Below are 21,559 nucleotides of genomic sequence, written 5' to 3'. Positions count from 1 at the left end.
CCCTTGATTTCGATTAAAATGTCTTTAAATAACCTAATCATGTTAATCAAAACATGAGAAAGGCTAATCTCACGGAAATGGTAATTTTTTTTATTTTTTTTAAGTTTTGACCATTTGGTCAATGGGCTGGTTTGTTTTAACTTACGTTGTTGAGACTATCCAGCTTCGTAGTAGTAGTAGTGGATCTGAGAAATCTACCGCTCTCACCCTCCAAAGATAGGAGAGAGATTACAGAGAGAGAATAAAACAGAGAGAGAGAGAGAGTGAGTGAGAGAGTGTGTGTGTGTTTGTTCAGCATATGCATACACTCCAAAACCTACTGCTACTGGTCAGGTATGTGCTAACAGATATCTCCACCACCACCGCTTCTCTCTTTTCTCTCTCATTATTTCTTCCTTCTTTCTCTCTACAGTGAAACCAAACCAAAAAAACAAAACAAAAACAAGTCCAAGATTTCATTTTTTTCATGGGTTCTTATGAAGCCACAGATGTGGTTCTCTCAAAAATCAAAAACCTTGACCCAGAAAATGCCTCAAAAATCATGGGTTTTCTTCTCATGAACCTTGAAGAATCTGAATTAGTACGCTTAGCTTGTAGTCCTGACCCTGTGCTGCATACCCTTGTTCTGAGGGTTAAGACCCATTTGGGTTCGACACTCTCTTCTCCTTCTTCTCCTTCTCCTCTGAACCCCATATCAAGACTCACTAGGACTTCTAGTAACCCATTCTCTAAGTCTTCTCCTAGAATGCCTACCAATGCCTTTGACTTCACTAAGAACCCATCTTCACCCTCCTCGCATGTTTGGCCACACTCTGGGTTCCCTAACAACCCCAATGCCCCAAAGTTGAGTCCTTTACTCTCTTACGAGAATATCCGAGCCGCCTCTTCATTTTCTTCACCCCGTGTCAATGGTGATTGTAACACTGTTCATGATTTTGTTGATGAGGAACAAGTGAATGAGTACTTTCCCTTCCTCAATGAGTCATCTAAGAACGAGGATTTGGTCGATCCACGTCTCGAATTGGGTTTTAGGGCTCACAATTGGAACTCTGTCAACAATGGCGATGCACATTTCCACAGAAGGAGTTACTCTGCTAGCGATGCTTGTTTTGGAGGATGTGAGGAACCAGTAATTGGTTATAAGCCATGCCTTTACTTTGCCAAAGGGTTCTGTAAAAATGGTACCAATTGCAAATTTGTGCATGGGGGTTTGTCTGATTCATTGGATGCTGCTGTCACTGTTGGTTCTCCTAGTAAGTTTGAGGGTTTAGAGCAACGTGAAGAGTTTATCAGATTCAAGGCCGCGCAACATCAAAGATTAATGGCTGCATCACAGCTAGTGGCTGGAGCTTCACCATCCTCATACGACAGATACATTGATTTTTTGATGCAGCAACAAAATGATCACCAGAGGTTTTATTAGAGACGAGACCAAAATTTGGAACCCTCTTTGGTTTTGTTTATTTTCGTCCACTTTTTTTTTGGTTATTAATTGATATTTTGTTCTCATATGTGCTTGTATTGTATTTCAGAGCAGCACTCATGATGGGCGAAGAATTTTACAACTTTGGCCGGGGCAGGCTTGAAAGGAATGACTTTCTAGCCATGGTTTCTGGAGAAAAATCCAACTCTGCTTCGCGACAGATTTATTTAACATTCCCTGCTGAAAGCACATTCAAAGATGAAGATGTTTCAGAGTACTTTAGGTAAAACATGATATGAACAATGCACCAATGCAATACAGGTGAAAAATGTGAAGTTATATCACATTGTTGTAGCTAGTTTTTTCAAGGTTCTCAAATATTGTCATTATTTATTCAAGGTACCATGCATAAAAGCAAAAATTTGTGGTAATTTTCCATTATTCTCACTGTGCACACCTGCAATGTTTTTCCTTGTGATACTGTGATCTTTGTTGGAAGCCCCAGGAAAGATGGATTTTTTATTGCCTCTGATATTGATCCCGACTCCTTAATTAAGTAATGATAGTGCCTTTTGCCATCCTTGATTAATTTGAGCTTGCTTGGTGATTATGGGTTTATCACTGGTACCTCAGCAATCTAGAGTACCCAATTGAAACTCAGTAATGATTGACATATTACCGCATTACGATAAGAATTTCACTTCCAAGTTGTATGTTTGATGTGTAACATTTAGGGTTTGTCTTTTTTTTTTTGTTTATATAAACCTTGCAGAGCATGATGTATGTCTCCCATGCGGAGACTGGGTTAATGCTGTACATTTTCAGCTATCAGTTCAATGTGTGTTTTACCTTTAAGATAAAATGACTTACTTAAGTTCTGCTTATCCATGACTATTGGTTTGTCAAAGGAAAAGTCTACCTAAATGGCCAATCTATATCTAAAAGAGAATTTCGAACATGCTAAATGCTAATTAGTATGTTCTCTTGAAACTATAAATCGGCATCCTTGGTTGGTTTAGTCCTTGTTAAGAAATTATGCTTAAAGTAGTCCATGTTTTAGTAGTTAAAGTAAAATTTCTGTTTCAATGTATGAAATATATCTCTCATAATTGGTAAGATTGTAGGATATCAAGCTGGTTATGGGACAAAAATTGAGAAGTGCTTTTCGAAAGCATGTTATACTTTTGCTCCACTATGATTTGTGAATAATAGCCACCTGATGATGCACACCATCCCAAGATCTCACTTACAATTTTTTTGAAGCAAAGGTGGAATTTAATCTGCAATTTTTTTGAAATAAAGTCACTCATAAGTGGATAGTTATATCAATGAACAAGTTGATTATGACTTATAGGGTTTGAGATAGAGCCATAGGAATTGTGGCCTGAAAAGGTTACAGTTTAAAGACAGTGATACATTGTTCTATTAATTAAGTGTTCTTTTGAAGCTGTGCATGTAAGTGAAATTATTCTGCACAAGTTATCTGGTGGGAACTAACTTTTGATTAATTATTTGAATTGTGATCTCTAATTGACCTTACATTGTCCTATAACTTGTAAGTTGTAACACTGTCGTGTCTGTGCATGTCCAAGTTCTTATTTTTCTAATTGAATAGCTACTTTTGTTCTTTTGAAGCAAATTTGGACCTGTACAAGATGTGAGAATTCCTTACCAGCAAAAGCGAATGTTTGGGTTTGTTACCTTTGTCTATCCAGAGACAGTGAGACTCATTTTATCCAAAGGGAATCCTCATTTTATCTGTGATTCTCGTGTACTTGTCAAGCCCTACAAGGAGAAGGGGAAAATCCCTGACAAGTAAGTGGCCATCATTTTTTTGTTAGGTTTATATTTTGCTATTACTAAACTAATATTATCATGACTGATGTATGCAGGAGACAGCAGCATCAACAACAGCAATTAGAGAGGGGAGATTTTTCGCCATGTTTAAGTCCTTCTGGGTTTGACTCTAAAGAGCCTTGTGATTTCCATCTTGGTAATCAAATTTCTCACCTTGCCATCTTTATTCTACATAGCTACTGGAAAGGATGTGTACTTAAAGAAGTAGCTGTGCATTAACCCTTTCCTCTGAGGCCCTCACACTTCCGAAAAAGTTCATGTGCATGTAGATACTTGGGAAGGAGTCTCTCATGCTCTTTCCATTTTGTTCTCATCAAATCTGTATATAATCCGCATGATATCTTATTTCCATCAGGAGCGAGAATGTTATATAATCCGCATGATATCTTATTTCCATTTTGTTCTCATCAAATCTGTTTGAATCAGGAGCGAGAATGTTATATAATCCGCATGATGTCTTATTGAGAAAAAAATTCGAGGAGCAGGCTGAGTTGCAGCAATCCATTGAACTTCAAGCAAGAAGGCTGAATAATCTGCAGCTTCCAGACTTCAAGAATAATCCCATTCACCAAAACCAACATCAACGCAGTCTCTCTGTTGGTGCTCCTTTTCCCCTGCCCTATCAACTTTACAGTCATACTAACAATGCGGGTCATTCTTCTGATAGCATTAAAGGAGATATTACAGGTTAGACAATCGATGGTAGCCTATGGTACAGTTCTAGTGAACAGGGTTAGACAATTTACATTTTTTATATGCTTTTTGTTGCAGGCTACGGTGACAGCCTCACTTCTACTAAATCTTTAGGTACTGCATCTGAGCAGCAGCAGCCACGAAAGGAGGTTGATCCAGCTTGCGTTGATGATACTGATAGTGGGAATATAAAGGATGGTGCAAATGCAGAAGTCATAGATCATAGTAATAGGTATGGGGCTTGACTTTGTTTCAGATCTTATTTCCATTGCACTGAGGAGCAGGCTTTTGGGGGCGTTAATCATTTTAATTTTCCCTTCTTAAGGATATGTGAATATTTCATTTCAAGTATTCTGATATTGTATACTTTGGTGACATGCTTTATTGGCTCTGGAGAAGTGTGGAGCAGGCCCTTCCTGATAGCCTTTTTGCTTCACCAACAAAAGCAGCTGGAGATTATGTGCCTAACTTCTCTACACTGGCAGAGGTCAACGAGAGCTCATCTTCTCACAAGAAGTTAGAACTGACAACCACTTCTGGTGATGTCGCTTCTCGTTAATCAAGATTTTCAACTGTAGGTAATAATAAGAATAGAAGTGGCCAGCAGGGGGTCATTTTTATTAGGGTAAGTTTTTTTTTTTTGGTTAGTTCTTTACAAGTAAAAATCATATCTCAGAATTTGCCTGTGATCTGGTAAATTAGTGACTCTTTTCAATAAATGATTTTTCTTTTGTTGCCGGTTTGTTTTCTATGCAGATTTATAGAAGCATGTAGAAGAAAGAATCTTCTAGATGTATAGCCGAATATACCTAGATCAAAAGAATTAGATCCTAGAGAAGAAGCAAATGAGGTCACCATCGCCATCGCCATCATCATCAATACATACTACTAACAGCAAGCGATACATATTGCATACTTGGACAGACATATTGGTGTACAAGAGTAGTTTTCCTTTCCTCCTTTCCCTTCTTTTGTTTTGCTCCCCATCCCCTGTAGGTGTGTTTCACCAGACCTAGACAGAACAAATCTGATTTGGTTTAATTATCCAAGTAGTTTATTTAAACCATGTTTCTTTGTTGATAATATTTACAACATTTAAGTTTCAATCTATTTTAAGCTATTCCAGACGAACCATAATTAAAATATATATATATATATATATATATATATCTTTGTCATAATGAACATAGCCAGTTAGTTTACCTTTGGATTGATTTTAGTATAGTCGTAGTTCATTGTATATATATGTATACGTTATTAAACTATTTAAGGAATTAAGGATAGTAAGAAATACAAAATTGTCTGGTATTGCCGAGTGCAAGGTCCACGTGGGGAGAAGGAAGAGAGGGAGGGAGGGAGGGAGGGGGGGTTCACCTGCGTTCACATGCTGCTGACATTGTACAGTGGCATCATGCTCCTTTCGCTATCAACTCATTGAAATGTTTGTTTTTTAATGTTTTGTTTTATGGATCACAGAGCCTGTTTGTCCTCGCATATACTTAAATTGTGCTAATTCCATACATCACTCTATTTATTTTCGGCAAAGTTTTGCAGCCTTTCTGAAAGTGTCTGCAACCGTTTGATGGGTTGAATTTTATTTTACTGGTTGATGGGCTAATGATGATTTTTTTTTTTTTAATTACAATAGAAAAAGGAAAGTAGGAAAAAGAAATGGAATTTTATTTGACATACAACACTTATTCGTTGAAAAAAAATGTAGCATCCTTAGAGAGTTGTTGTGGCTTCGGGCAAATTTTATATTGCTGAGAAAGTTATATTGGCAATCTTGCTTTCCCACCTTTGGTAAGGGAAAAGGAATTTTTTTTTGGGAAATCTTGCTTTCCCAGGACTTGGCTTTTGTGAACAAAAAGTTGACCCAAAATGCGAATGAATAATCCCACCCAATAGGTGGTGTTTCACAAATCCCACGAGATGGGAAAATTAAAGCAAAATAATTAGACAAAATTACCCCATAGCTAACCTTAGAGCTTGGCTTTGTGTATCGATTTTCATTTGTGAATAGATCAAAGCTCTCTGTCTCGAACATTACTACACACAAATAAAAATACCACCCCCATCTTTTCGTATTTTTTCTTTTATGACAAAAACAAAGTGCAGAGAGAGAACATAGAAAAAGCGTAGGTCTTTGGTCGTCTTACCTCTCTCCCCTTGTTCTCGTAGTTGTTATTGTCGTTGTTGTTTTGTCGAAGGAGAAGAACATCAACAGCTACAGCATCGACCTTTTCGTATCCCGTTGTTTTGCAATTTTATAATTGAAGGTAATTTTGTAAATTCGATCCATATTTCCTAGCAATATTTACAAATTACAATCAACCAAACATAGCATCAGCAAAAATAATCCAACATTCCTGAAAATATTTTGGCTACCAGACAACTTTTTGATAACATTCCTGACAAACTTATTTTCGCACCATATTCTCGGAAATCAGGGTAAAAAGAATTTCTCTTCTATCAAACGTCACCTAAAAGAAATTAAGATGTAAGGTCAATTAATAATTAAATGATGAATTGATGATTTAATTAGGATTAGAGGCCCTTTGAATAAAGGTTAGCTTTAATTAAATTATGAATTATTATTTTTTTGAACAATTAAATTATGAATTATTGAACGCAATGATTTCAACTTCCTTTGAAGAACCCCGTGAATCCGTCCTCACCAAGTATTTAAGATTGGCAGCAGGACTTTTGATGAAAAAATGAAACTCATAAACCTTAACCCGACCCAACTCAGTTATTATTGAAGGTGTTAAAACAAAGAGTCTAGGTCTTGCTTCAGTTCTTGTCATTTTATATTTGGGCATTACTTTCTGCCTCCTGTTGATACAAATGAATTGAGCACATCAGTTTTTTTATTTTATTTTTTAAACAAAGAGTGAGCTGTTTTTTCAATGTGAAGGCAATAGGAGATTGTTTTATCTTGTAATATGAAAAAGTAATTTACCTTCATATTTAGGGAGGGGTTATACTTGTCATTAAAAAAATTTGTCACATTTACAACTAACATAATCACCGTTGGATCAGAATTAAATCTAATGATTCATAAACAATTCTTAGAATTCTAATATTTTACTCTTTCATTCTCTCTCATCCATTTTTTCCTCATCTCTCGGAGAAATGCGTTATTGATAGAATAATGTTGTTTACAAACGTAAATCCCATTGACCCGAATAAAAAGAAAAGAAATACTTTAATAAATCTCTATAAATTATATCGCTTGATTTCAAGTGATTTTTTATTTTTTGGGATTCACCTGCTCGTATTTATTATATTGGTACAGTGAAGCATAGCCATAAGAGCTGCTATTATTCATCGTTTCATTGTTGTCATACTCCAGTTCGTCTATCAGAATTAAGAGAATAATTGGAATAAATCATTTAAATAAAAGGGGAAAGCCCAATTCTTGCTATTGCTCTGATTGAATTAATTGAGAATGGTTGAAAATAGCCGAGAGGGAGAAATTCATAGACCTAGACAGAGAAGAAAAAAGTGGATGAAAGACTAATGAAAGGACAAAAAAAATTATGATTATAAAAATTAATTATGAGCCATTACATTTAATTCTTATTCAATAATAATTAAATTAATTGTAAGAATGATAAATTTTTTAGTGTAACCCCTCCCTCATATTTATCCTATAAATCTAAGACTTAAAAGACATGTCGTCTTTATGGGCTCATGTTCTGATGGTGGTGTTGTCGATCTGTACCCTTCCCACCGCTCCACCTGTGGCTTCTCTATTGCTAGTCGCTGGTCACTTGTCATTGGAATGTGTACATTGTTTCGCTATTCTCTGTTACTTGCTCTACTCTGTTGCTTTTTACGGGAACAGACTTTGTCACATGTTCAATTTATAGGGTTTTATTTCATTTTCATCGCTCATCCTTTTTTGACTAATTGACCATTTAAAAAATTATCAATTTTAAAAATGGTTATAATGATAATTTTGAGAAATAATACCAACTGACGATATTGGGAATTGATATTAGATAATGATATATTATTTTGAAATTAAATATTTCAATATTTGGATTGAGTCTTTTCAGTTAAAAATCTAAACTGTCTTATTTTTTTAATTTAAGAGTGTCATGGGTCGTTCAAAATCAATAAATAAGTGATTGGGCCAAAATTATAAATTTATTTTTGACCCAAATCGGTCAAATAAATATATAAATTACATCGGTGTGAGAATAATTAATTTTACATTTAATCTTAATCGTTGATGGTATAATTTATTGGTATCTAATAAATAACTAATGAGAATAACTAAATTAATTACAATCGTATGATAAATGGAAATACATTATCATAAATTATTATTTTTTCGGCAACGATGCCAAAAACTTGTTGCGAAATTGACAAGTATATCGTTCGTTTTAAATAATAAGGTGATAAGTAAGATATCAAAAGATTATACTTTATATATATATATATATATATATATATATATACATATATACATATATATATATATATAGAGAGAGAGAGAGAGGTAGGATCCTTTGACACCAGTGTCAAATTTGAAGTTTGACACCTCATCTGAGAGCCATTAGATAAAAAAAGATAAACGACTCTGATTTATAAATTGTAAGCATGTGACACCATTGACTTTTTTTGATCTAATGTCTCTCAGATGAGGTGTCAAACTTTAAATTTGACATTGGTGTCAAAGGATCCTACCTCGTATATATATATATATGGTAAGATCCTTTAACTCAAAAGTGAGTTTGACACCAAATCTTAATCGTTGATTTTCAATAAATTATAATTTATTATGTAATATTTATTAATTTATTATTAATTTTAAATAAATCATAATCATTAGATTAGCAAAAATCAACGGTTGAGATTTGGTGTCAAACTAATGATCATGTCTTTTATATATATATATATATATATATATATATATATATATATATATATATATATATATATATAGTAGGATCCTTTGACACCTCATCTCAGAATCGTTTGATAAAAAAAAAATCAATGACTCTGATTTGCAAGCATGTGACACCATTGATTTTTTATTTTTTTTATCAAACGGTTCTGAGATGAGGTGTCAAAATTAAAATTTGACACCGGTGTCAAAGGATCCTACCTCACATATATATATATATATATATATATATGGATAGATTATAGTTACTATCATTTTTTTTTTACCATCTCTTACTGTCGATATTGTTGTTATTGGATCAAAAAATCAAATTAATGGATTTCACTTTATGTTATTTTCTAACCATTGATTTGATTTTGATCCAATGATAATTAAATTGATAGTAAGAATGACGAGTCTAAAATGGGGATAGCAATAATTGCAATTTTATATATATATATATATATATATATATATATATATATATATATATATATATATATAGTGCCGGATCCAATTACAATTTGTGATTTTTTTCAATTTTTAATTTTTGATTAATTCAATTATCAATTTTTTGCTTCTATTAACATGATTTGAATCGATTGATGAAGATCTCTATCATTTACTTTGCGCCTCTATATTCTTGTGACAGGCTTTATATGTGGGGTCCAAATATATGTGAAAGTGGGAAATATTTTATATTTTCCGGGATCACCTAATGATTTGGTGCTCCCTCTCACAACACTAATTTTTTCTTTTCTATTTTATCCCTGTTATTTTTCTTCTTTTTCAATTTTACCTTTCCATTTACATTAAAGGACCACCTAAAAAATGGTGATCTCGAACCACAATAAATTCTATCGTGAAAGTGTTTGATATCGTGGCCCAATAAAAAAGTATAAATAATTAATACACAAATGGATGAAATTAAAAAACAATACAATGATTTCCTTAAAAGCACGGTTAAATGATAATTTTTAATTAAAAATTATTTTTAACAGTTTAATTAAATTTTTCCTGTAATTCTTAGGAAATAGAAAAGGTCCTTATAGATTTATTCTCTGGCATAAACAAATATGACTTTATTTCACATATATATAAAGAGAAAATTGTTTGTCATTTTAAATGACATAAAGTTATGTCATTTAGATATAATGTCATTTTAAATGGCATTATATCCTGCTTTACTGTGCAGTTACAAGAAAATATTTTTTATTTAAAATTTAAATTAAAAAAACCACTTATTTTCTCTTCCATGATTTTCATTTCTTGTGTCTATTTCTCTTAAAATGACATCACTTATGTCATTTAAAATGACAAACACTAAACCTATATACAAATAGATAAAATAATTTGCACGTAGGTAATTTGTCTGAGCCTAATTAATTAGTCTTGTTATACTGAATTATTTTTTGTCAAAGTCGTTTAAAGGGTGGCATTATATATGTTAAAAGTAAAGTTGTAATGATGGGTAGAAATTTATCAAAAAATGTTCTAACTTCAACTGATCTTGTATAAATATGTTTGTTTGAATATCTAAACAACTTAAAAATATGATGAAACGCTGCTCGAGTCTTGATCATTTGACCACGTCAAAATGAAAGTTGTGGTAGTATTCAATAACTGCACAGTAAAGCAGGATATAATGCCATTTAACAAGCAAACATATATCTAAATAAAATCTCAAGCAAGTAATATCCAAATTCATGAATAAAGTTTTGGAAAAAGTTCAGAAAAGTTTATGCTATTTGTAAGCAAGTGGAAAAAAACTAAATTTGTATAGAAAAACAAGAAACAGATATGCGAAAATTTGCAGCAACATAGGTAGAGCCGTCAAAACGGGCCAGCCCGGCCCGTTAGGCTCTAGCCCGCGTGAGCCAGGGCCAAAAAGCCTGCATATCAAACAGCCCGCATATGCCAAAAAATCATATAACCCTATGGGTTAGGGCCAGCCCGCGGGCTAAAAATAAACTATATTTTAACAACACTTTAAGAGTAAAATTCTACAATGTGAGAAAGCATTATATCTATATACTTGCAGATAGGTTTGAAGAAACTGAATAACTAAACTATATCTACTTGTAAATGAATGGAGATAGGTATGCACCCCACAAGCATTGGTATTTGCAAAATAAGTGCTTGGTGTCCCAACATTGGTCACTGTACGAATAACGTTTATGGCTTTTAACCCAAGATTTGGCAATGTGATTAAAGGGTAGTTCAAGTCTGTTACGCTGTGAGTTCCTGAACAAATAAATGTCCTATTGAAATTAAGTGCGGAAATGAGTTGTTGGTCATATCCAGAAGCACATAAGAAGTTCAAGTAATCAGTAAGGCCTAGATCATAAACAAGTCCAGGATCTACAGCAAGGTCAGGTTGAACATGTCCTGAACCATAAGCAAATGGAGTTGCTAATGTTTTCTCAAATGCATCCCTAATTGGCCTGTTGGTGTTATCTTTTGTTGTTGCTGCAACCATATATATTTCAATAAGTTAGAAATCTTGGTCAAAAAAATAGACATGCATATATCATATATCATAAGGTTAAACATTTTCTAATATATATGTCAATATAAGTACCTGTGGTCATGATTTTTCATCAAGATATTGCCATAATCAGCTTCTTTGTTCTCATCAAGATATTGTATCATGTACCATGAGAGGGCATTCAAATTAGATATTGCTGCATTCAAATTAGGAAGAGAACATATATAAACCTAAATCAAGACTAGCCTATGTAGCTTTGCTAAATATAATTCTAATCAAACCTCTTGATGCTCCTTGGGATTCTGCTGTTAGTGCTTCATGATGAGTAATTTTACAATCATCTTCATCTAAAACTCACAATCAATTGAAATACAATTACTCAATTAGATAATCAATTCCAACATTTACGAATAAAAGATTATTAAAATTAACTCAAAGTATTACCATCAGGATTGGGAGTAAAACCATGCAACCAATTCCTAGTGCAAATCAACATCTGAATATTTTCAAGAAGAGTAGAACTTCTATATTTGGTAAGAACACGTCCACCAATACTAAAAGCAGATTTTGATGCCACTGTAGTAATCGGGATACTTAGCACATCTCGTGCCATAATACTAAGTATGGGAAATCTACTTTCATTAAGCTTCCAAAAGTTAAGCACATCAAAATATTCCCCTTGACCAAATTTAACTTTTGGTTCATCCAAATAAAGATTTAATTCACTCTTACCAGCAACATTCATGCTCTCGTTCTCAAATATTTCAAACTCCTGCAAAATATAATATATCAATTATCTAAATAAAACAATACTGAAGAAAATACTATATTAGCATAAAAGAACATACCCTGATGTATAATTTTGATTTTTTGAAACTCCCTGAGTTAACACGAGGCGACTCGGTATGTTGAGTAGGAATCGCGTCAGCAGAACACAGCCACGAAATCGTCAAAATCTGAATGGGAAGGTGGGAAGAAACACTACAATAGCCTATGTGAAGAAGAAGATTGAAGAAATTACAAGAGCTATGGACTGCGAAGAGGAAGAAATCAGAACGATAATGGAGCAAATCAGAAAAAATTGGGAATTAGGGTTTAGAAAAAGATATTGGGCTGGCCCGTGGTTAATCTCATCCTAACCCAAAACAGATGAGGGCTATTGGGGCCAGGGTCAAAAATGGCCCCATTAAACGTGGGCTAAAATAAAATAGGGCTGAAAAGTGAGGTTATAGGGTTGGCCCGCGGGCTCTGACCCGTTTTGACAGGTATAAACATAGGTTGCAAATCTGACATGCCAAAAGGCCATGTTTTAATGCAAATAATCATGCAAACAAAATGCGTGAAAAGATAGCCGAAATTTGTGTCGAAAGTTCAAAGTTCAAGCTTTCTTCTCTAACAAACATTTAAAATTACTTAAATTTGAGTTAAATGTAAAAACATTGAAATGGTTTGACATGGAATTTTTTATTTTAATTGTCAATAAATTGACTAGATCTACTTGAATTTTATTTAAATTTTAGTTTTAATTGTTGTAATTTTTTTATTCTTATTAGTTAAAATAGTTAATCTATTACAAATAAGGGTAATAAAGTAAATTAACAATATCAAATTAATTTAATTTATTTTAATTTATTTTAAGGAGAAAGTTATACTTCTTTTACTATCAACTTCATTATTTAAATATTATAAGGGATTGATATTTGTCATTTTAAATGACATAAGTTATGTCATTTTAGGAGAGAGATAGACACAGAAAAACAGAAATCATGGGAGAGAGAAAGTTAGTGGTTTTTTTAATTTAAAATTCAAATTTTCTGTGTCTGTATCTCTCTTAAAATGACATAACATTCTGTCATTTAAAATGACACACACATATTTACGATTTAAGATGTTCAAATATATTATAATGTTATACTTTCGGTTAATAATTCTTAATAATGTGATTTTGATTACTTGTATTGTCTAATATCTCAACGTTCTTAATTTGAAAATTAAGAAGCATATTTGAGGACGAATCTTTATTTAACAGTGAAGAATGATGCACTTATAGTAGGTTTATTGCACATAGCCCAACTATTTATTTAAGAAGCTCAGAGTCAATCAGAGTTGTGGCCCGATAAAAATGACCCAATTGTTTAAATAAGTAGTGATTCGAAATCTAACAAATTACGATCAAATAGTGATTTATTTGACAATAAAATGAAAACAACTCATTTGACATATTTGAAATTTAAGATTTGGGTAGTGTTTTGAATAATTTAATTATAATTATTTATTAATTTTTAAAAATTAATTACTGTTATATTTATTTTAAGAAATTTTCTTATTTTTAGGATTTTAAATTGACTTTAATGTTTCTAAAGTGAATGTAGATAAGTTATCTACATTTGCTGCTAAAGCGACGTCATTTTGGATTGAAAAATTAAAAAATTATAATGAAAAGGATTATTATAACCTATAATTACAAAAATACATTGATTTACTTCTTAAAATTACGTCGTTTTGGGCTCAATGTAGATAAATTATCTACATTGACGGTAGAAAAAGCCAACCCTTTAAAATTTGGCTTTAATGTTTCTAAAGTGAAAGTAGATAATTTATCTACATTTGCTCCCAAAATGACGTCATTTTGGGTTGAAAAATTAAAAAATTATAAAGAAAAGGACTATTATAACCCTAAAATAAATTATAATTACAAAAATACTTTGATTTCCGCATCAAAATGCCGTCGTTTTGAGCTCAATATAGATAAGTTATTTTTTTATTTTTTTTTGGTAATCTATAAGTTATTTACATTGACTATAGAAAAGTGAATCCTTTAAATTTGAATTAATTTATAATGGATATGATGTTTATCCTTTTAAAGGATATAAATTATGTCATTTTAAGAGAGAGATAGACACAAAAAATAAAAATATGGGTGATATTTTTAATTTAAATTTTAAATAAATAATTATTATTTTATGTCTATCTCTATCTTAAAATGATATAACTTTATATGATAAACACTTCTCCCATTAGTTACCGGCGTCACTCTCCACATCGATCCCAACAATATTAGGGTTAGGGTCTAAGGAAAAAGTGTTTGTCATTTTAAATGATATAAAGTTATGTTATTTTAGGAGAGAAATAGACACAAAATAATTTTTTATTTAAAATTTAAATTAAAAAAAAACCTCCCACTCCCTTTCTCGTAGGAGTGTTCATCAACCGATCCACACCGATTTAAACCGCGGTAACCGAACCAAAAAACCGATAACCGAATAAATCGAAAATCGGAATCCGAAAAAAAATCGCAAATTTTAATTGGATTGGATCGGTTTTTGGATGGGTTGATGAAAACCGATCCAATCCAAACCGATCCAATATATTAATACTCCTCTATCTACTTGGATTTTTCCCTAATCATAGCCTAAAAATTTCTAAACCCAAGATCCATTAACCCTTCAACTAAACCCAAGAAAAAATCTAGTCATATCTCATCAACAAAATTTTATAGTTTACCAATACTTTTGTATTTAAAAAAAATAAAAATTACAAAGCCAATATATACAAAAGATGTTATTTGCACATGAAATAAATTTTAGAATTTTTGAAAAACCGAAAACCGATCCAATCCAAACCGAAAAAAATTGGATTGGATCAGATCGGATTTGAAAAAAATCCAAAACGAATGGATGATTATATTATCAAATCGAAGGGGGTGGATCGGATGATTTTTGCTTCCAGAACCGATCCAATCCAGACCGCGAACATCGCTATTCTCTCGCATGATTTCTATTTTTTATGTCTATCTCTCTTCTAAAACGAGATACATTTAAAATAATAAATACAAAACCCTAGGGTTTAATTACCTTAATCGTTCGAGTGCAACCATGTCCTCGTCGAAAGAGACGGAAGTCATACTTGCGCGTCCAACTAGAGTAAAGAATAAATCGTCTGCATCCAATCAAATCACAGCGGAGCAGATTCTTCGTGAGTCTCGGGAGCGTCAAGAGGCGGAGATCCGTCCACCGAAGCAGAAGATAACCGATGCGACGGAGCTTGGCGAGTCCCGCTTGCGGAAGCGTAAAGAGTTTGAGGACTCGATTCGGCGATTTCCACGGAGCAATGGCGAGTGGATCAAGTACGCCCAGTGGGAAGAGTCACAGGGTGACTTCAAACGCGCTCGCTCCGTTTGGGAAAGAGCACTGGAAGTTGACCCCAAGAATTGCATCCTGTGGCTCAAGTATGCGGAGGTAGAGGCGAAGAACAAGTTCCTAAACCATGCTAGGAACGTTTGGAATCGCGCGGTTACTCTTTTGCCGAGGGTTGATCAGTTATGGTATAAATATATTCACATGGAGGAGATGCTCGGCAATGTCGCCGGAGCGAGGCAGGTTTTCCAGAGGTGGATGAAATGGATGCCTGACCAGCAGGGATGGCTCTCTTTCATCAAATTTGAGATGAGGTACAATGAAATTGAGCGAGCTCGAGGGATATTCGAGCTTTTTGTTCAGTGTCACCCGAAGGTTGGGGTTTGGATTCACTATGCCAAGTTTGAAATTAAGAATGGGGAGGTTGCTAAGGCAAGGCATGTTTATGAGAGAGCGGTGGAGAAGCTTGCGGATGATGAGGAAGCAGACCAGCTGTTTGCTGCATTTTCTGAGTTTGAGGAAAGATGTAAGGAGACAGAAAGATCAAGAGATATATATATAAATTTGCAGTTGATCATATTCCCAAGGAAAGGGTAGAAGATTTGAATCGAAAGTTTGTGGCCTTTGAAAAGCAGTATGGGGACAGGGAAGGGATCGAGGATGCTATTGTTGGGAAGAGAAGGTTTCAGTATGAGGATGAAGTGAGAAAAAATCCTTTAAATTACGATTCGTGGTTTGACTATATTAGATTGGAAGAAAGTGTGGGGAGCAAAGAAAGAATCAGGGAGGTTTATGAGAGAGCTATAGCCAATGTTCCTCCAGCTGAGGAGAAGCGCTACTGGCAGCGCTATATCTATTTGTGGATTAAGTATGCACTCTACGAAGAGCTTGATGCTGGTGATGTGGAGCGAACAAGATATGTTTACAGTGAGTGTCTCAACCAGATACCTCACTGTAAGTTCTCTTTTGCGAAGATATGGCTTCTGGCAGCCCAGTTTGAAATTCGTCAGCTGAATCTTAAGGGTGCTCGTCAAATATTAGGAAATGCCATTGGAAAGGCTCCTAAAGATAAGGTAATATTTATGTAGATTCGAGCATAATAACTTCTTTCTTTGCAGCATGGTTAACTTCTCACACTGCTTTACTCTTTGGACAACAGATTTTTAGGAAGTATATAGAGATGGAACTGCAGCTTGGTAATATAGATCGATGTAGAAAATTGTATGAAAAGTATCTGGAGTGGTCGCCTGAAAATTGCTATGCTTGGAGCGAGTATGCAGAATTGGAGAGATCTTTATCTGAGACTGATCGAGCTCGAGCAATTCTTGAGCTTGCAATCGCCCAACCAGCATTGGACATGCCTGAGCTGTTGTGGAAGGTACACACAAAATTTATTTCTTGTGTGAGTCAATGCGTGACATACTCGCATTTAACTGTGTGATTCATTCTTTATGAAGTGCAGGAATTTACTTGAATTTTAGGGTTGTTGATGGAAAGGGAAATTATGGAAATAGGTCGGGTAGCTTTTTACTTCTATATCAGAGCAAAATTTAAGCAAGCAAACTGTAGCATCATGCTGTAACCTTAGTATATTAATTCTAAATAATTTTTAATCCTAAAAATAGTGAATTGGACAGGCTGTTTCATCATTGACATGTCATTTATACTGTGCTTCTGAGATGGTTAGTCTTGGCTTCTGAGATGGTCAGACAGGCTGTTTCATCATTGACATGTCATTATATAAACAGTGCTTCTGACATGCTATAAGCCTTGGCTTCAGAGAGGAGCATGAGTAATTCCAACACTTTATGTAATTCAATGTTACTGTATACTAGCTAAAATTTGAAGAATGTAATGTCTCTTCTTTTGTAACCTGGTGAATACTTAAGAGCTATACATTTATGTGAAAAGAATTGTCAATAGGTAAGGCTGCCTTTTTTTAATTTTGAGGCGGATTGTGAACCCTACTTATGCAAGATGGTTGGTCATCATGTATGGCTGAATGGAGAATTTGTGATGCTACAATGAACATGATCCTTTAGCGTATATGGAGGTCATTGTATGATATATGATTCATGACTATATTTTTAGAGTTCTGAATTAAGATTATTATAGTTTAATATAAGTAATCACTCACTGACATGTGTTCACGGGCTTGTGTTATGCAATGATGTTTCAATAAAAGGAATATCGAACATGGGTCTATGACTACTTGAATGATAGAGAGGGGTCTCATTATCATATGTAAGATCTAAAGGAATGGGTATATCTAATTAACCCAACTGTAAATGGGGCTGAATGTTGATTTGTTCATATTATCATAGGCTAAGGTTTAGTAAAGTGTGGTATATGTGATAGGAGTTATAATAAGGTATGTGGGCATTTGTAACTTAATGTACAAGAGATGAATCTAAAGTTATCAGTTATGCAACCGAAGAGTAGGCAGTGTAAGATTGATGATGATGTCATGGATTAATAATGGACATCAGATTCTAGTATGTTAAATAAATAAAAAAATAATGCATCACTGTCATGGTTGAAATTAGATAACTAAATAATTCCTGAATGTATTAGGTAATAACTTACTTTTACCCTAAGATTGACATTTAATTGAAGTGCTAACCCAAACCATGAATGCCTTAAGAGTGATAAGGAAATATCTATTAATTAGAGTGACGGTGGTTTGAGGAAGTTTAAATAACTAAAGTAATAAGGTCTATGTTTTTACTCCATGACTATACATTGAAGTATAATTAGTCGGGTTAGTCTTGATAAAGTTTGACTTACAAGAATCAAATTTTGATTGAAGATAATTAATTCGACCTGTCTTGGGATTTAAATTTATGACACCTAATGCTTCTTATTGGAAGTGAGTGATGGTAATGATTTGCTACAACTAGACCTGTACTAAATATCCTTTTTGATGGTTGCGGCCATATTTTAAATATGGGGAATGTGTAACTATGATTAATGTTTGCGCTCTTTTTATTTCAAGTTGTTAATTGTAGTTGGATACAGAGCTTGATAAGATGGAGGGTAACAAACCGAGTCGACACGAGGCATTACAGTTTAATTAAATCAGCTGTGAATACGTCTTTGCTTGCTCACTTTAGAGACAGGGTTATCTTAGGGGAGTCTTATCCTGTAACCATAGAATAAATGTATGTGTTGATATAAGCTTTGACTTCACCGATGATTATAGCATTCAATCTCATCTTGTATTTTAACATTAACATTCTCATGTCTTTCAGGATCAGGTTAGAATTTGAGCTCAAAACACAATGAACACCATCTTTCACTATGCATATGCATCTTTTTTTGTTTTTTTATATTTGTATGATGCATTAACGTGGGAAAAAGTTAAACAAAAAAGAGGAAAAATTACTATCAAATAAAGTATAGTAAGTTGATTTTTTAGGTCATACGGGGGAAAAGACAAAGATATTTTTTATATTGTATATTTTGGAACTATATAGCTAGCGACTAGAACTTTAGATTTAAGAAAAAACATATGAATTATTGATGATGTAGAAAACTACAAATGAGCTCCAAAACAGTGCTCTATTTTGTCGATGTGCACATTTCAAAATTAAAAAAAAAAAACTATTATGTCTTTGTTTTATGAAAAGGTGTCACAAATTTTAAGGACTGGGCCATATGTTTGCTTTTTTGAATTGTTCAAGGAATAGTAATCTCTGTAGTATGGTTATAGCATTGTTTAATGAAAAAAAATGAGATTTTTTGCCGTGCAATTCCCCCATGAAAACATCCAATATAGTTCTCCAACATCTATTTTAGTTCTGCCCGGTGTGACACGGCCTTCCTTCATTACTCTGTTTTCTTTTATCACTCTTTTTTTTTGGAAACACATTCCTTCTCTTCCTTGTTAGAGTAATACTCAGCTCAGCTTATAATAGCAATGTAATTATCTATGATACAGTTATGCCCAGCTGTCAGCCTTGCTTGCAAGTAGTTATAATGGGTAGGATTCAGTTAGGAATCTGAGTGAGATTCGTAGTTGTAAACCTAGCCTGAACTTAATTAGGTTCGTTCAGTTTTCAGTTACAATTACAGAATGGAAAACACACAGTTTCTCTCTCTCAGCTTCTCTTTCAGTTTCTCAGTGGTTCTTGATTTCTATCACTGCTTAATTGTTGTCTTCTAATGCATATCTTGTCTAGGATAACTGTATACATATTGTTCATAACCTAACTGTAAATTTATTGATAATGATGATAATGACGGCGGTGGTGACCTCATTTGCTTCTTCTCTAGGATCTAATTCTTTTGATCTAAGGTATATTCGGCTAATACATCTAGAAGATTCTTTCTTCTACATGCTTCTATAAATCTGCATAGAAACAAACCGGCAACAAAAGAAAAATCATTTAATGAAAAAGGCACTAATTTACCAGATCACAAGCAAATTCTGAGATGATTTTTCCTTGTAAAGAACTAACCAAAGAAAAGAAAAGAAAAACTTACCCTAATAAAAATGATCCACTGCTGGTCACTTCTATTCTTACTATTACCTACAGTTGAAAATCTTGATTAACGAGAAGCGACATCACCACAAGTGGTTGTCAGTTCTAACTTGTTATAAAAAGATGAGCTCTCATTGACCTCTGCCAGTTAAACAATAATCAAATCTTTGTCCGTATATACACCCCAGAAGCATGAGAGCAATAAAATGCTGTCAATCATCACCAGAAGACAATTTTGGCTCCTTCTTCCACTTGTAAGCCTTTTCGACGATCATGTTGAGACCGGTTTCTGATATTCCTCAGGGAACAAATAGTCGATAAATTCTTCAATTCTGCCAAATCAAATTCACAGGAATGAAGTAGGAAAAACGACGGCTTGCAAAAATAGAATTGCAAAAAAAAAAAAATTGATAATTATAAAATTAACATCAATGCATTGACAACTAACGGCCTTGTCAACATTCACAATGCAAAAGCTCAAGTTGGCCTTATAAAATGGGGACATGAAAATAAATCCACAGAATCGCTGTGACTGTGTTGCATACATAACCATATCAACTAAAAGATAAACAATGAGTTAGTTACATACCTAGTAGAACCATCTTCAGTGCTAACTCGCCTTCTCTTGTTGGACTTCTTGGGCGGCTTAGACTGGACTAAGCTAACATCACCCAGCTCCCCAGAAGAAGCCTCCAGGTTGAGCCATTTCTCCAATAGCATTGCTCTTTCCTCTTTCAAATATGGAGCTGATGATCTGAAGTACTTAAGAGCTTCCTCATACACCCCTGTTGCAGGCACAAAATGAAATATAAAGAGAATCAGAAAATTATTCTTCTTCAATTCAAACTGAAAACATACAATTACAAATTAACAGCATATGAACATAGCATTGAGATCACGTACTTCTAGCACGCTGAATGCATTGCTTCTTTTGCTCATTTTCTGTTAAGTCTAAACCTTCATCATCCATAACTGTTGCCTCAAATTCCGCATAGCTTATCCACACCTTCAAGTGCTTTGTTCGATCAAGAAGCCTTTCATAAAGCGCTCTTGCTCTCTGGAATTCACCCTCAGCAGTCTCAAAGTCAATGTATGCCTGTTTAGTATATGTTGAGATATATAGTCCAACATTAGTTGTATGAGCAATTAATGTGGAGTTTATAAGACTTTGGGCACTCTCACCCTTTGAGCTAGCTTTTGGGATGGTGTATCCCAAGGTTATTTACGTGGTATCAGAGCCTCGCCGCCGCCCACTTTCTCTTGTGGAATTTCTTCGCACAGGTAGGTTGGGCCTGTTACATCATCCACTCTTCAAGCCCAATGGACTCTCGTGTGAGGGGGCGTGTTGAGATATATAGTCCCACATTAGTTGTATGTGCAAATAATATGGAGTTTATAAGGTCTTGGGCACTCTCATCTTTTGAGCTAGCTTTTAGGGTGGTGTATCTCAAGGTTCTTTACACATACTACTAACAGCAAGCGAATACTTGGAAAGACATATTGGTGTATAAGACTAGTTTTCCTTTCCTCCTTTCCCTTCTTTTGTTTTGCTCCCATCCCCTGTGGGTGTGTTTCACCAGA

The 21,559-nt window shown here is 34.0% G+C and overlaps 2 protein-coding genes across 4 annotated transcripts; both read left to right on the top strand.

The window, feature by feature from the left end:
• The first annotated feature begins 240 nt into the window (after positions 1–240).
• LOC133316402 (zinc finger CCCH domain-containing protein 55-like) lies at positions 241–5,093 on the top strand. 3 transcript variants are annotated; one of them, XM_061518146.1, is made up of 8 exons: positions 241–1,413; positions 1,533–1,706; positions 3,059–3,238; positions 3,316–3,416; positions 3,707–3,967; positions 4,052–4,205; positions 4,383–4,598; positions 4,730–5,093. In XM_061518146.1, exons 1-7 carry the CDS (start codon positions 467–469, stop codon positions 4,492–4,494), a joined length of 1,929 nt encoding a protein of 642 aa, XP_061374130.1. In that variant the 5' UTR covers positions 241–466; the 3' UTR covers positions 4,495–4,598; positions 4,730–5,093. The 3 variants fall into 3 exon arrangements, with proteins under 3 accessions (XP_061374130.1, XP_061374129.1, XP_061374128.1); XM_061518145.1 differs by having other exon boundaries at positions 4,373–4,598; XM_061518144.1 differs by having other exon boundaries at positions 4,370–4,598.
• Positions 5,094–15,233: 10,140 nt separating this feature from the next.
• Positions 15,234–17,505, top strand: LOC133316415 (uncharacterized). Its single transcript, XM_061518162.1, is given in 3 exon segments — positions 15,234–16,040; positions 16,043–16,567; positions 16,654–17,505. Coding segments are annotated over 3 exon segments (1,614 nt in total). The 3' UTR covers positions 16,936–17,505.
• The last annotated feature ends 4,054 nt before the right edge of the window (positions 17,506–21,559 follow it).

This window comes from Gastrolobium bilobum, unplaced genomic scaffold (genome assembly GCF_033153095.1).
Source record: "Gastrolobium bilobum isolate Gb01-03AN ecotype WA unplaced genomic scaffold, APGP_CSIRO_Gbil_v1 utg19495, whole genome shotgun sequence".
NCBI lineage: Eukaryota > Viridiplantae > Streptophyta > Magnoliopsida > Fabales > Fabaceae > Gastrolobium > Gastrolobium bilobum.
This window is presented reverse-complemented; position numbering and strand designations above follow the sequence as displayed.

Excerpts from the sequence above, each read along its gene's own strand:
- LOC133316402 (XM_061518144.1), top strand. The coding sequence starts at position 467 with ATGGGTTCTTATGAAGCCACAGATGTGGTTCTCTCAAAAATCAAAAAC. Across the intron at positions 1,707-3,058 it reads GATGTTTCAGAGTACTTTAG|CAAATTTGGACCTGTACAAG; the intron begins GTAAAACATGAT and ends GTTCTTTTGAAG. Across the intron at positions 3,417-3,706 it reads GCCTTGTGATTTCCATCTTG|GAGCGAGAATGTTATATAAT; the intron begins GTAATCAAATTT and ends TGTTTGAATCAG.